The sequence below is a fragment of the Chenopodium album genome, chromosome 2 (genome assembly GCF_948465745.1).
Source record: "Chenopodium album chromosome 2, dcCheAlbu1.1, whole genome shotgun sequence".
In the NCBI taxonomy this organism is placed as follows: Eukaryota; Viridiplantae; Streptophyta; class Magnoliopsida; order Caryophyllales; family Amaranthaceae; genus Chenopodium; species Chenopodium album.
In genome coordinates this window covers 79,937,363-79,952,037 of record NC_137835.1, presented here as the reverse complement: position 1 = coordinate 79,952,037, position 14,675 = coordinate 79,937,363, and the positions used below count along the sequence as shown (strand labels likewise).

General features: G+C 28.5%; 1 protein-coding gene across 1 annotated transcript; it reads right to left on the bottom strand.

The window, feature by feature from the left end:
* Nucleotides 1-5,891: 5,891 nt before the first annotated feature.
* On the bottom strand, nt 5,892-10,399 carry LOC145589298 (alpha-L-arabinofuranosidase 1-like). The gene is made up of 18 exons (XM_081645821.1): nt 10,353-10,399; nt 9,803-10,018; nt 9,599-9,653; nt 9,309-9,511; nt 9,100-9,221; nt 8,647-8,800; nt 8,459-8,528; nt 8,230-8,375; nt 8,030-8,075; nt 7,895-7,947; nt 7,661-7,805; nt 7,440-7,558; nt 7,255-7,332; nt 7,019-7,128; nt 6,863-6,919; nt 6,571-6,772; nt 6,351-6,491; nt 5,892-6,220 (listed from the first exon to the last, which is right to left on the bottom strand). The coding sequence occupies exons 2-18, from the start codon at nt 9,992-9,994 to the stop codon at nt 6,077-6,079; spliced, it is 2,037 nt and encodes a 678-aa protein (XP_081501947.1). The 5' UTR covers nt 9,995-10,018; nt 10,353-10,399; the 3' UTR covers nt 5,892-6,076.
* Between the last annotated feature and the right edge of the window lie 4,276 nt (nt 10,400-14,675).

Below are 14,675 nucleotides of genomic sequence, written 5' to 3'. Positions count from 1 at the left end.
AGAGCCCAGTTTCAACTATATGAGATACGTTTAACAAAATCAGTTTGTTCAGAAGTGTGCAGAGGAGATGTAAAACGAGATACTCTATCACTATCTAAGGCTTCTTATTCATCCAAATTATCAAAATAAATACAGGTTTGTTTGTTTTTTTTTTTTTTTTTTTTTTTTTTTTTTTTTTTTTTTTTCTTCTCCAAAGGGTAGAACCAAATATATATGGTTACAATAATCGATAAATATGACATAGTAGTTAAAAGGATTTTTGTCAAAAGCTACTTATTAAAAGCCATTTTTTTTGTGAGAAATTACCTGATAAAATAAATATTGTAAGAAATTATCTAAAATAGACTACCTTCACCAGGTTTTCGATTCTACAAAAGTAATTTCAATTCAACAAAAAATAAGGTAATGAGGATAGGGCCTAAATTAACGTTCAATAATAATAGTTAAGGTCAATACAATTAATTTGTTTTTAATTAAAATATGTTGTTCATTTAAAAAAAGTTAATTTCAGTAAATATAATCTTAATCAATAAAAATCAGTAACATAAAAGAACAAATTCAATAGGAGACTGGTAAGAATAAATTTTTAATCGGTATAATAATTTCGGTCAGCAAAAAAAAAATCTTGTTAAAAATATTATGTTCAACAGAAATAAGGTGGAAAGAACACGTTTTAATTCATTAGAAAATCAATAATTCTTTACGCATATTAAATGTGCAATAATTTACATTAAGTAAGGAGCCAAATTTGAAAAATTCTTAATACAATAGGAAAGAAATAATTATTTTAATGGAATATACAAATTACAAATCAAATTCATAATCATATGTAATCATATGTAAAAGGAGAATATATTTTAGAAAAGGAGAGTAATCATATACATAATTATTAGAGAATCAACAATAATGTCATAATCTACATAATTATTAGAGAATCAACAATAATGTCATAATCTACGTATATAAGGAGGCCAAAAGTATAGAGAGTTTACTCACATTGCTTGTTCTTTATACTTAAGTTATAATTCAATTTCTTCATCTCCATAACTCTGAAAACAAGCAATAAGCTAGAACAAATGGCTGGAAAGACGTTATTTGTGTCTCTCATGCTAGTGCTACTAGTTATTCTATCTTGTGGTAAGTGTTATACAATATAAAGTTTGATAAATCTCCCTATCAAGAATTATAATTATGCTTCCTAGTTTTACACGTAGTACTTAATAAAATTTAATTTAATAGAAATTTTCAGATAATGATTAAAATTTTATACGTGTTAAAACATTATAGAATTACAAGTTAAAATTTTATTTAAAATTGTATACGTGTTAAAACCTTATTAATATTTTACCCTTAATTAAATATATAAATATGTTACTTTCAATAATAAAAAAAAAATTAATACTTTTTTAATTACTTTTAATTTTGATAGAAAAATACGGAGTAATAATAAAAAAAAAGTCGGGTATGCAAAATCTTCAAAATTACTGATAATTGCAGGTTCTAGTGCTATGAGTTCAAGGTCTGACAAAGTGTTCCTTCAACACATTGGAGCAAATGACTTCCAATGTAATATACGTTTTCCAGGTTGTACTCCAGATTTATGTAACCCTCAATGTCCACATAAAGTGGGCGAATGCCAAAAGGACTATTGTTGTTGTGATTATTCGCAATTAAAAAAATGAACACAACGACATTTTGTAAGAAAATTGATTTTGACACACCTAAATATATATGCTCTCACAATAGGTATGTTAAAATAACTTTTAGGTGTGTCAAAATTATTTCACCGTTGTATGTGCAACTGTGCAAATTTAAGTAGTGAAATTGTAATTCACTTTACAAATATTTATAATGGATGTTTTTACAATAGTCAAATAAATCTTCGTATTTAGTATTCATATTAATTCACTTTAAAAATAAACTTTTGTCGACACCGTTTTTTTTTTTTTTTTTTGGTTGCTTTTATAGTTTACAAATTCACAATCATATATTCATACTACTCAAAATAAAATAAATTATATGGTTATGCAACTTCTTGAAAAAAGGAATTATAATAGATACTAACTCTATATTGTTTCTAACAAAAAAATTATAAAGCATATATATATTAAAAGACTACGGAGTTTGTATATTACTCTACAAATTCTAATTTTATTTTAGCTTTAATAAAATATACACAAATTTTTATATGTGGCCGGCCACATCACAATTTTTATTTTTTATTTGTTTTTTTAAATACTACAACTCTTCTCTCTCCTTTTTTCTTAGCTTATTCTCCAAGTCAAACCACACATCACCAACAACTTTATCTCTACTCCACCCATTTCTCTCTCCTCTTTTCTTAGCTTTTTTCTTCAAGTCAAACCACACATCACCAACAACCATATCTCTACTCTACCCATTTTCTCTCTCCTCTTTGCTAAATTGCTGCAATTTAAAGCCCGAAATTGTAGAATTTGGGTGTCAAATTGTTGTGAAAAATTGTGATTAATTATCCTTAAGATCATCAACAACATTTGAACTAGTGAAATCGATGAGAACCAAAGAAATTTGAGCTCGTTTTCTTCGTGGAATCTTAATTAGATCGAACATTCTACGTCAAAAATTATAGGGTGTTACTAGTTTGGTCAGGGGTTACTTGTAGGGTATTACTGGTTTGGTCAGGGTTTACAGGTAGGGTGTTACTGGTTTGGTCAGGGGTTACTTGTAGGGTGTTACTGGTTTTGATAAGGGGTTACTTGTAGGGTGTTACTGGTTTTGGTCAGGGGTTAGGTTACTTGTAGGGTGTTACTGGTTTGGTCAGGGGTTACTTGTAAAGTGTTACTGGATTTGGTCAAGGGTTACTTGTAAGGTGTTACTGGTTTGGTCAGGGTTCACTTAGCTTGTAGGGTGTTACTAGTTTTGGTTAGGGGTTACTTTTAGTGTGTTATTGGTTTGGTATGGAGCCTACAAGCAACCCTTGAATAAGTAACAAGTCATCATTGAATAGGTTTTTCATACAAGTAACCTTTGAAGTAACTCAAATAAGTAACCCTTGAATAAGTAACTCATACAAGTAATAACCCTTGAATTAACTCATATAAGTAACCCCTGAATTAAAAAAAAAAAAAAAAAAAAAAAAGTAACCCTTGAAAAAAAATACAAGTAATAACTCCTGAAAAAAAAATACAAGTAACACCTGATAATACAAGTAACCTTTGAGTAAGTAATCCATACAAGTAACCCCTGAAAAAAAAAATACAAGTAACTACAAAAAAAAAACAAGTAACCCCTGAAAATACAAGTAACCCTTGAATAAGTAATCTATACAAGTAACCCCTTAAAAAAAATACAAGTAACTCCTAAAAAAAAAATACAAGTAAACCCTGAAAAAAAAGATACAAGTAACTCCTAAAAAAAAAATACAAGTAACCCCTGAAAAATACAAGTAACCCTGACAAAACCAGTAACCCTGTTATGCGCGTGAATAGTAACTCCGTTATAAGCGCGTCAGACTCCGTTATTTTTACTGACTTGGCAGCAGGCCACACGGTGTGGCCTGCTGCACCAAAAAAGCTCTGTAAAATATATGATCCTTTTATTTGTCAAAAAAAAAAAATTTGGTCACTGAAATTGTTGATAAATAAGAAATTTTACTCCATTTCACAAATTTAGAGGCCATGTTCTAATCATAACATTCGGCTCTCCAATTTTTATTTTATTTTTTTTAAATACCTTTTAGCAATTTGTACTTTTTTTTTTTTGGAAGAACAAATTGTAATTGACAAACTTTTAATTTAGAGCTTAATTCTAAAAGACAAATTTGAAGTAAATAATCCAAACTATTCCTAGTCTTACAAAAATACTCATACATATACATTGTTGTCATTCACCTGGCCATTTCCATCAGCTACAGGTACTAGCCTCTTCATGGTTACCTTTTAACATTGAAGGATTAGTAAGACTATGAGAATTTTTTTGCTGAACAAAAATCAGGATGGGACTCTTGCAGTAAATCTATGACTGACTAATGAGTTTGTGATTTATTAATAAGGAGACAAATTGAGAAGTATAGGGTAGTTGAATGACTAGTATTTGTCACAGATGTTGGATCACAATTCACTATTAGACGGTAACAGAGAACTTAAATATTTTTACAACTTTTTTTCCGCTTTATTAGTCTGTTATGTTCTTTTTTATTCATTTATTTACTTTTATTTAATTTTTTTTTTTTTTTTTTTTTTGAAAATTTTGACTTTTACTACCATTAAAAAACACCACTTTGTATTTTACTACACTAAAAAGTAAAAACACACAAAAATTAGATTTTGCTACCACTTAACGATTTTCCGTTAGTGGTCCTTTTTTAAAAAAATTTGACTTAAGAGTCCATGTAAGCACACAATTATAATAGTTTTATTTTTTATTTATTTTTTTTACGAGAAGAAAAAGGATTTCATTAATTTTCATTTATTGGTTAAACAAAAAATTCAACAGATGCTAACATCTAAATTTATAGGGATCGTTAAGACTTAAAAGGTTTGATTTGTTGGGCCTAGAAAATGCAATAATGTTGAACTGAACTGAATTGATTGGAGCTGAACTGAAGTGAGCTGAAATGAATATTTTATGAGAGAAGGAAATTAGGAGATGGAACTAAACTGATTGGAGCTGAAATGAACTGAACTGATTGGAGCTAAACTGAACTGAAATTAAGTAAATGTGAACAGGCCCTTAGAGTTCGATAATTTTGCCCCCTTTTTTTTTTTTGCTTGATCTATGTATCCTTCTGCAATATTTTACTAATTTATGAAAATGCGGTTTTTTTTTTTCTTTTGATATTTGGATTATATGGTTATTATTAGTGCTCATAATTCTTTTAATTTCTCTTATTGCATTGGTGAGTGGATTGTGGAGATCGGATTGTTATTGGGTGTGTGAGGTGGTAGAGACAACAGTGAAACGACGTAGTTTGAAGAGGGGGTGTAGGGAAAGCTGCATACACTATAGTTTAGGGAAAAATTTGTAAACTCTAAGTAGCATATATCCAGGAGAAAACCCAAACAAAATCACTGAAATCACAATTTCATACTTGCAACTATAATTATATAAAAGTATCACGATATGACCTTATTTATTCTATTACGTGCCGTCAACCAATAGAAAATCAATTTAAAAATATCAATAAATAAACATCATAATTAATTATAAACTATGAATTAGAGGCAAACACAACGTGATAATAATCATGGAATCCCCGGTCTCGGATGGCTATTTAAGTCAAATTTCTACAAGGACTACAAGTCTACAACAATAATCAATTTTATACCTTATTTCCAAACAAAAAGATTAATAAAGTACAGAAATTGTGCTAGAATTCCCCTAATTAATAAAAGCAATAATACTTTTTATCCTTAAAAGGGATTCTACCGGCATGCATTTTTAACAAGAGCACAAGGCCAAATGAGCAAAACATTTATGATGATATATATTCTTAATATGAAATAACACCATTAGTCGTACAAAATTCTTTCAGGAAAAAAATTCAGTAAATCAATGCGGAAATTTAACAAAAAAAATTGTAGCAGCAACATAACACTTAATTCAACAAACATCAGCGCAGTTGAAGCTAAATTTTAATTAACTCAAACAAATGCCTATTTAGAACAACTATTTTCATCAAAACCATAAGAATAGAACAACAAATTGTATTAAAAACAAGAAAAATTAGAGAAAAAAATATTTAAACATCAAGTACATCAGGGTCACTTTTATCAAATTTGAAGTCACTTTTACAATTTTTTGGGTTACTTTTAAATAAAGTAACTAATATTTTGTAACTTTTATTTGTGCCAAGGTAACTTTTATTCATATTGGGATGACTTTTCATTTTTGGATAACTTTAACGGATATAAGCAAGAGAAATATCTTCATATATTAGAAAAATAAATTATCCTTTACAATTGAAAAACTATAGTTAACATTATTGCCAACCCAAAAGGGATGATAAAGCTATAAACTTTTAAAAGAAAATCTAAACGACTAAACTTCTAAAGAACTGAGTGACCAAATCGTGTATAAATGGAATTTCACTTGCTTATACTTGATTAGTTTGGTTGGCTTCGAGTTTTGGAATTTGTGCGCTATTGATCAGATCAAATGCTGTGAACGAGTATGGTTCGACATCAAGAACAATGTCTTTTCCTACTTCGCTTTTGAGTAGAGTTGATATTGGCACCACCTAGCAATTATACATTACAATTATTACTACGTTAGAAAGTGTAATAAAATTGGTACAAAACAAAACAATATTGATCAAAAATATTCCTAATTAATTGATTATTAATAATAAAGCAAATTAAAGTTCATACCTTTGTAGGATTGTCGAACGTATTATCATCTTGCAAATTTTCACTGGTAAGTACTGTTTTCTTCCACAATTTAACGGAATTAGGATCAATTCCATCAAATGAAATCTTCAACTTCTCCGTTACATTGTTGTAGTTCACAATCTACACGATTAAAATATTTGAGTTAAAACGAGATATGAATTGATTATAATTAAAAGGTTGAGATTAAAATTTTAATAACCTTCACAGTTATATAATTCTTCTGATCCTGCTTATCACTCCAACTTATTGCTGAAACATATGTGTTCTCAGGCTTTGAGTGATTATGGAAATGAATATTTAACAGTGTCGCTCCACTTGATTCTTTAAAAAATGTTTGAACCCAGTAACTAGCTATTCCAAACACTTTGTATGTATTGAAGAAAATCGCGTCTGGATTCCATCTATCGAATAAACCAAGAAAAAAAAAATTTATTTTATGAAATTATGTTATATACGTACGAACTATATTGAATCACCAAGCATGTACATACGTTCTGTCATTCTGGTTTACGAATAGTGGGGCGTAGCTCACCATTTCAACAATATCACTGCATTACAATCATTAAACATAAACATAAAATCAATTTAGATTATTGGTGGGAAATTAAAGTACTTTATTATGAATAAGCTAAGTGAGATATGCGTGCCTGTTTTGCTCTAATGATAGCAAAAAAGCTGCTTCGGCTAATGCTGCCCCAAATGATCCATTCATCATTTGATCTTTTGGATATATCACAGCATATTCACTAACAAAAGCCTGCAAGTTAAAATTATATGTTATCCAATAACTTAAACTTTCAATAAGAACTAAATACGAGGAGGGTACCGATTAATACTCATAAAACCTATTAACATAATATTTTTTATGACATGTATTGCATACCTTTGGTGCGAGAGGATCCCTTTTAACCTTCCCAAATAGATGGGTGAGATTAAGCATATCCGGAATATTTGTATATCTCTGAAAATCATGATTAGACCAACTTATTTAGATGTGAAATAGTGAAATATGCTTTAATATTTTATTTTTTGAAAAAAAACGTCATTAATGGTTGGAAATAATATTACATGAAAATCATATATATCGGCAGGATGATCTAAGGGCTTCTGTGTTGCATCACAATTTGAGATCACCTTGATGTCCGGATATAATTTCTTTAGGGCTTTGTAAAATTTAAGATAATTTCCTGTGGAATACATTAAAATAGTAAATTTATATATAGATCATTAAAATAGTGAATTTATATATAGATGCATGCTAGTACAAAAATTTGTTAAATAAATTGTACCCGTGTAGCTGTTTAAATCACAACCCTCATTTCCAAAAGCTATAAATTTCAATTTAAATGGGTTTGGGTGTCCCAACTTTGCACGAAGGGAACCCCATGTCGAATTTGGACTACCTCTAGCAAACTCGACACTGTCCAACATTTCCTATTTTTCCATAACAAATATTGAGTCAACAGATAATAATATACTTTTATAATAATAGTAAAATCATTTTTGCAATGTTATAACATTACTTGTACAAAAGGGGCAATTAAAGAGGTATCAACTTGATCCTTGAGACCAATTCCTGCAATAAGAAATAAACATTAGTTTCATAGAAAAGAAAATTAGCCTAAAGTGTACAAATAAAGAGTGAACATTTAACAAACCATTGTTAACAACCCACACAGGCTCAACATCTAGATCTTCGGCTAGCTGTAAAAAAGAATGTTACAAGTAATTAATATTTTTGTTTTAGAAAAAGAATGTATATCGTATTACGAAACTACTATTTATATTTTTGTTATAAAATTTATATATATTATAGCAAAATGGTACGGATGGAGTATATTATATATTTGGCAAGTACCTGAAGATATTCAAGATAACCAAGTCCATCATCACTCCAATAATTCCAAACATCCCCAAGATGTCCTGGCCTGTCTTCCCATGGACCAACAGTTTCCTTCCATCTAAAGGCATTGGTTAGAAAATTACCTTCAACGTAACACCCACCTGCATTTTAATGTTTCATTAAGTATTTTATTTACTTTTATTTAAAGATATTATTTAATTTATCCCAAAATTATGAAAAATACCAGGAAATCTAAGGAATCTAGGCTTGAGCTTGAGAAGCATTTCCATCAAATCGTTTCGGAATCCATGTCCCTAAGCAAAAAAAATCAATTAAATTAATTCAAAATTTAAGTCTTAAATCCAATAATAAAAGAAATTAAATCAAATATTAAAAAAATAATTAAACAAATTTAAGGAAAGAAAATTTCACCTTGTATGTGTCAATAGGCATAGCAGATATTTGATCAAGCCAAATAGTTCCTTTTTGACTGGTAGTGAATTGAAGTCTAGCTTTTTTATATGATCCTCTAGCTTTTAATGTGAACTCCATTTTTGTCCAATCCTTAACTTTTTCAGCATCAGCCCTACAATTTAATTAACATACCATGAGAAATATATAATGAGTCCTTCATTTTGTTAAGTCATGTCTTGTTGAGTTATACATTGAATTGAAAATTTAATACTCCGTATTTAAAACATACCAACTATAAATCGATAACTAGGCGTATTAAAATTGGATTACGCCAATATAGTTTGGGCAAATATTGGTTTATAATCTATTTAATCTATGTACATATGATCATACCAAATATATACGAGTCAATTTAAACATGATTCATTAAAAAAAATAATAATGTATTATGTACAAAGTATATGTACTTACTTAACACGCTGGAAGGCAAGTACTTGAGTTCCATCGTCACTAACAAATGATATAACACCATCAAGTGATCCAGATGATTTAACGTGAAATTCCACTTTGTAACTCTTGCCTTCTTCGATATTCTACAAAGATTTTAAAACAATTTTTGATTAGGCACTTAATTAATACGAATTATTGGATCATATAAGAATTAAACACTTATTACTCACCATTCCCCAATACCCGGGATTATAGAGTCCGACACCTCCCGGTGGACAAGTATTTTGGTCACAAAGTATATCCATACGAACGGCAACGGGGTTGTTTTTGAAGCATGATGATAGTTCTGTTACTACGTATATTGCTTCATCATCTCCAATCTTACCCCAAGGACTAATTGCCGAAGGAACATAGCGACCTCCGGCTTCGAATCCTAAACATTCATGTCATCAAACATATAGTTAATGAGATAATACTAAAGGAATTACTAATTTAGTCTCTATCAATGTAATGTAGTCACCTCGATTACTAACGAGCTCCGCCCATAAACCACCAGCTCCGGCATGATTGATCTCCTGATCAAAGATCACAATTAAAGAGAAATGTAAGTTTCATAATTTAAATATAGTGTCATTACTTGGGTTTGTTAACATATGTAAAATGAGATGGAGAGAGTAATATTAATTATGGAGTACGATAATATAAAAAGAAATGAGTTATATACCTCGAAAAAGATACCAAAAAAGACGGGAGATATTTGACGCCCTTTAGAAACATCCACGGAGAGGGATGCAGTGGTATACCGATTATCAATAACCTTTAGGTCATTATGAGCCGAGCAAACTTGGAAAATAGTTAATGCTCCAACTAATAACCAAACCATCGTATGATCATAACTACGCTTAGAATAAACCATCTTCTTGTACCTTTCTTTGACAACCTATTTAAAATATAAAAGAGAAATCAGAAAAGAGTAAATTTGAAAGAGAAATAATGCAAGGATTTATTATATAGTATAAAAGAGCAAGTTGATTGTTATTGTAGCATGATAACGATTTTCATTATGGTGATGGGTATTCAGCGTTAAGGCCAATTATGGTACGTACATGTAAATAGTATAGTAGTAAATGCAATGCATCATATATTATCAAGGCCTCATTTTTTAAGCATAATTTTATAATAATGAATTAACCTTAAATAACTATTAGTGAAATCGAATTAATTAGATAAAAAGTAGTAAATGCAAAAGAAATTTTATAAACATAATAATCAACCTTAATTGACCTCAGAGTAGAAGCTGCCAACGAAATAGAGAATGAGACCAAGAAATGTAAATGAGAAGAAATGTTATGTTTATAATGATATCTAAAAAGAGGTATTTATAGTGTAATTTATATGTGTAAATAGTAAATTTTAATTATTTGCTAATATTGGATTATAAATAAGATAATGACCCTTGATGTCTATCATGTGTCAACCATCCAGACTGTATCACTATCCATCTAAATTTTTTTTTTTTTTTTTTTTTTTTTTTTTTTGGGACGGAAATTATCTTACTCAGTAACTTGACAGCTTGTAATTCCATGATTTTTTAGACATATATCAAACTTGGGGATATCAAACTATATTTAATCCGCTATTTAACTAATTAAATAAATAATAGATATTTTAATTTAAGGGCTCAATGATAATTATGAGGCAAATAAGTTGAGATGGATAAAGTAATGCTAATGGTGATATTGATATATAGCTCGGTATTATCTAATTAATGAAAAAAAAAATGGTTTTGCGAAATTAGCTTAAATTGATAGTAGCTTAGAAGTTAGAATGTGAGGGGCATTATGTTTTATCTAATTGAACGCATTATTGGAAAAAATAAAGTAATGCTAATGTTGATATATAGCTCGGTATTATCTAATTAATTGGAAAACAAAAATACTTTTGCGAAATTAATTAGCTTAAAATGATTTATCTATGTGAACACATAATAATATACGCATTATTGGAGTATATAAAATGACCGGATGATATCGATCCATTTTAATTTATTCTATATAGATTAAGTTATATAACAGTTAGAGAGTATGTTATACGGACTTACGGAATATTTATTACTCATATCATGATATTATATGGTCAATTGGTCATTGTCTAATTATATCCTTCCTATCTCTAAATTGATAAAATAGAATAACGTATATATACATAGTTGTAATTATAATACATTGTCCTGCTCATAAATTTAATAAGCTAGATGAAGCCCGTGCGATGCACGGTTTGTTTGATGTTTTTAAATAATTTTTTTTTTTGTATTTATGAGCCTAAAATTTGTTATATATTTAGATAAAATTCCTAGTATTAAAAGATAATATATAATATTTAATTAATTTAAACTTAAAAATCTCATTCGCAAATTTTGCTTACATGGCATTTAAATTATTTAATTCTAAAAGAAATTAATAATCTCTTATTTAATTGGCTACTACTAAGATTTATAATCCTACGTGGCGCTGAGAAAATTAGATCCTACGTGACTCTCTAAAAACTCGGGAAAAAACTCCCCTTTATATATATATATTAAATTTGAAATAATCTTAACAATTCTGAATTATTATGAGTGATATGCACATTAATTTCGTAATTGTATGAATAACGACTTATCCGTATCAAATTAAATAATATCATAATTATTGGCTAATTGCAGATTTGCCTGATTGGATTAATGTGAGAGTATATTACGTTATCAAGGAGGATAATTGAAAACGACAATTACGAGTGTGCATGCATGTTCACAAGATGGGGTTGGATACTAAATTAAATGTGCATGTTGCCAAAATGAATACTACCACGTAGGAGTAATTAGGAAAAAAAATACTGAATAATAGGATCTCATAAAGTTTACATGGATACATTTTTAGGGCGTTTGATACGAGGAATAGAGATAAGGAGAATAAGATGTGGAATAAAGTTAAAATGATGTTTTCTTTATATTATTTGGTATGAGTTGATAATTAAATTGGGATAAAGTTAACATGCTAATAAATTCAATAAAGTTGATAAAGATAAATCTGAATTAATTTGATTGATATGCTTGTTAATTTCGTAATCGAATGAATAACTTATTATCTGTAAAATTTAAATGAGATTTATCTTTTGTTTTCTCAATTTTATTCCGAATTCTTATACTTACTCCCCTTATTAGAAATTAGGGAGGAATAAGATATGAGATATCGAAAAATATATCATAAGACCCTATTTATCCTCGATCTCAAAATGCTAGTTATGATGTTTGGTGCCGCCAACAACTTATTAAATAATCATGCATTTATGCCCCATATTTATACTTTGTACTCGTATTATGCTAGTTAATTTCAAATTTGAGCCAATTCTAGTAGCCGTTTGGACTTAGTTGGTGGGGCACAAGCAAGGCTCCCTTTGAAAATGAAATTGCATGGTTATTAAGTCCGTTGTGTATGACTTATGACTGTCATGAGGCGGCTTTTTATACATTTCACACTTGAAATATAACTATTAACTACTAATCCTAGTTGTATTATAAATGTCATGACTTAGAATTAATTAGGACCTTTCTCTTAAAGTCATCATCATAACCCCTAATCTCGAGAATATAATATGCAACATGATACACTTATGTGTAAAACATAAAAATGTATATGGAAAATATTGAACTTCTAAGGGCCTATTTTGTTCAGTTTAATTTCAGCTCAATTTAGTTCCTAACTTACTTCTCTTATAAATAATTTATTTTAGCTCTATTCAGTTCATTTTAATTTAGTTCAGCTGTTTTTAGCAAATCGAAATAGGTTCTAAATTCAATTTTTTAATGTCATTGAATGAAAGTATTAATAGAAGACTCCCTTTAATAACGGTGTTGATTGTGTTAGTTGATTCATTTCAGTTCCTAATTTACTTCTCTCATAAACAATTCATTTCAGGTCTATTCAGTTCAATTTAATTTAGTTTAGTTGTTTTCAGCAAATTGAAATAGGCCCTAAATTCAATTTTTTAATGTCATTGAATGAAAGTATTAATAGAAGACACTCTTTAACAGTCGTGTTTTAGTAAAAAGCTGAAAGGTAAAGTTGATTGTGTTAGCTGATCGATTTTGACTAGCTATTGTATTAATTGATTTGACTAATTAACTTGTTTTTTAGATGATTGCATAAAAGTGTTTGATAAATCTATACTATATACTAAAGTAATCACCAAATGGGACACTTGGCATAATTTTGTGAAAAATTTTCCCTCTAAAATACTATTCATTTATTTTCCTTGAAAAATTCTATTAAAAATTTAAATTCTTTTAAAAAATTTTATTTATGCAACACATATTAATTTGAGAATTTACAAGATAGACATTAATAAATTCAAATTTGAAAAAATAAAATAAAATTATTACATAAGTCATTTTATTTCAATTAACTCTATTTAATGTCAGTCGACTATAATTATTAAAAAAATCTTACTTTATAAATCCGTGCATGGCACGGGGCCAAAAACTAGTAGTTAATTACTTAAAGTTGTTTGAGTATGTAAAATGACTTATAAGCTTTTTTTATTTTTTTTATTTATTTTTTTTAAATGACCCATAAGCTAATTGTGAGGGTAAGTAGTTGTGGTTGGATTTTTTTTTTTTTTTTTTTTTTTTGAACAATATTAATTTAAATAGGAGTATAAGTGTTATTTCACCTTAAGATATTAAATAAACTAATTGAAAAACACCTTTAAAATTAAAGAGTTTTTTGCAAAATAACTTATTTAGTGGAGTAAGCTCTTTAAATAAACTTTCCACTAAACACCTTTAATTAGCTATTTAGTATTCCGTAGTCAATAAACTAATGTTGTTCAAATAAACTAGTTACGGATTACTAATGAACACAACCATTAAGCTGTTATTGTTGACTCTTAATATGTGGTCCTATTTTAGATGACATTTATTTGTGGGTGTGGGGGAGTATATTAGACTATTAAAACTCAAGTTGTTGCTATTAATTGCCTATTAATTGTACTGTGCACGTTTTGGGCCATTTTTTTTTTTTTTGTTGAAAACATCCTCCTTTTTTTTTTTTTTTTTTTTTTTATTACGGGGAAAACTATTATGTTGTGCATGGAATATTATCATGGTTTTGAAATATTATATATGCTTGTTACTTATTAGCATAATTGAATTGGTATGAATTTATTAAACATAATACATTGATACTTATAACAATCCTGCATATTGTAGCGATTTGTAGGACACACTTAAGTTGATCGTTTGGTTGTATGTAAAAATTTATAGCATTAGAAATCTCTAGAAGTTCAAACTTTAAGAAATGTGTGTTAGCGATTATTCAGGTAATGGTGAAATTCAAGTGACAAAAGATTCAATTACTTTTATACATAATTTTCTACATTTTGTAATGTTTACTACAACTTTTCTTAAGTGAAATGAAGCTTTATACTAGTATATTTTTTTGCATGGTTTTCCAAGAAATCCTCAGTTTACACACACCTCACAAACAATGTATTTACACTTGTCTAGGCAAAATAAAACAAGAAAATAATTATTTTATACAAAATGAGCAAAATTAAAG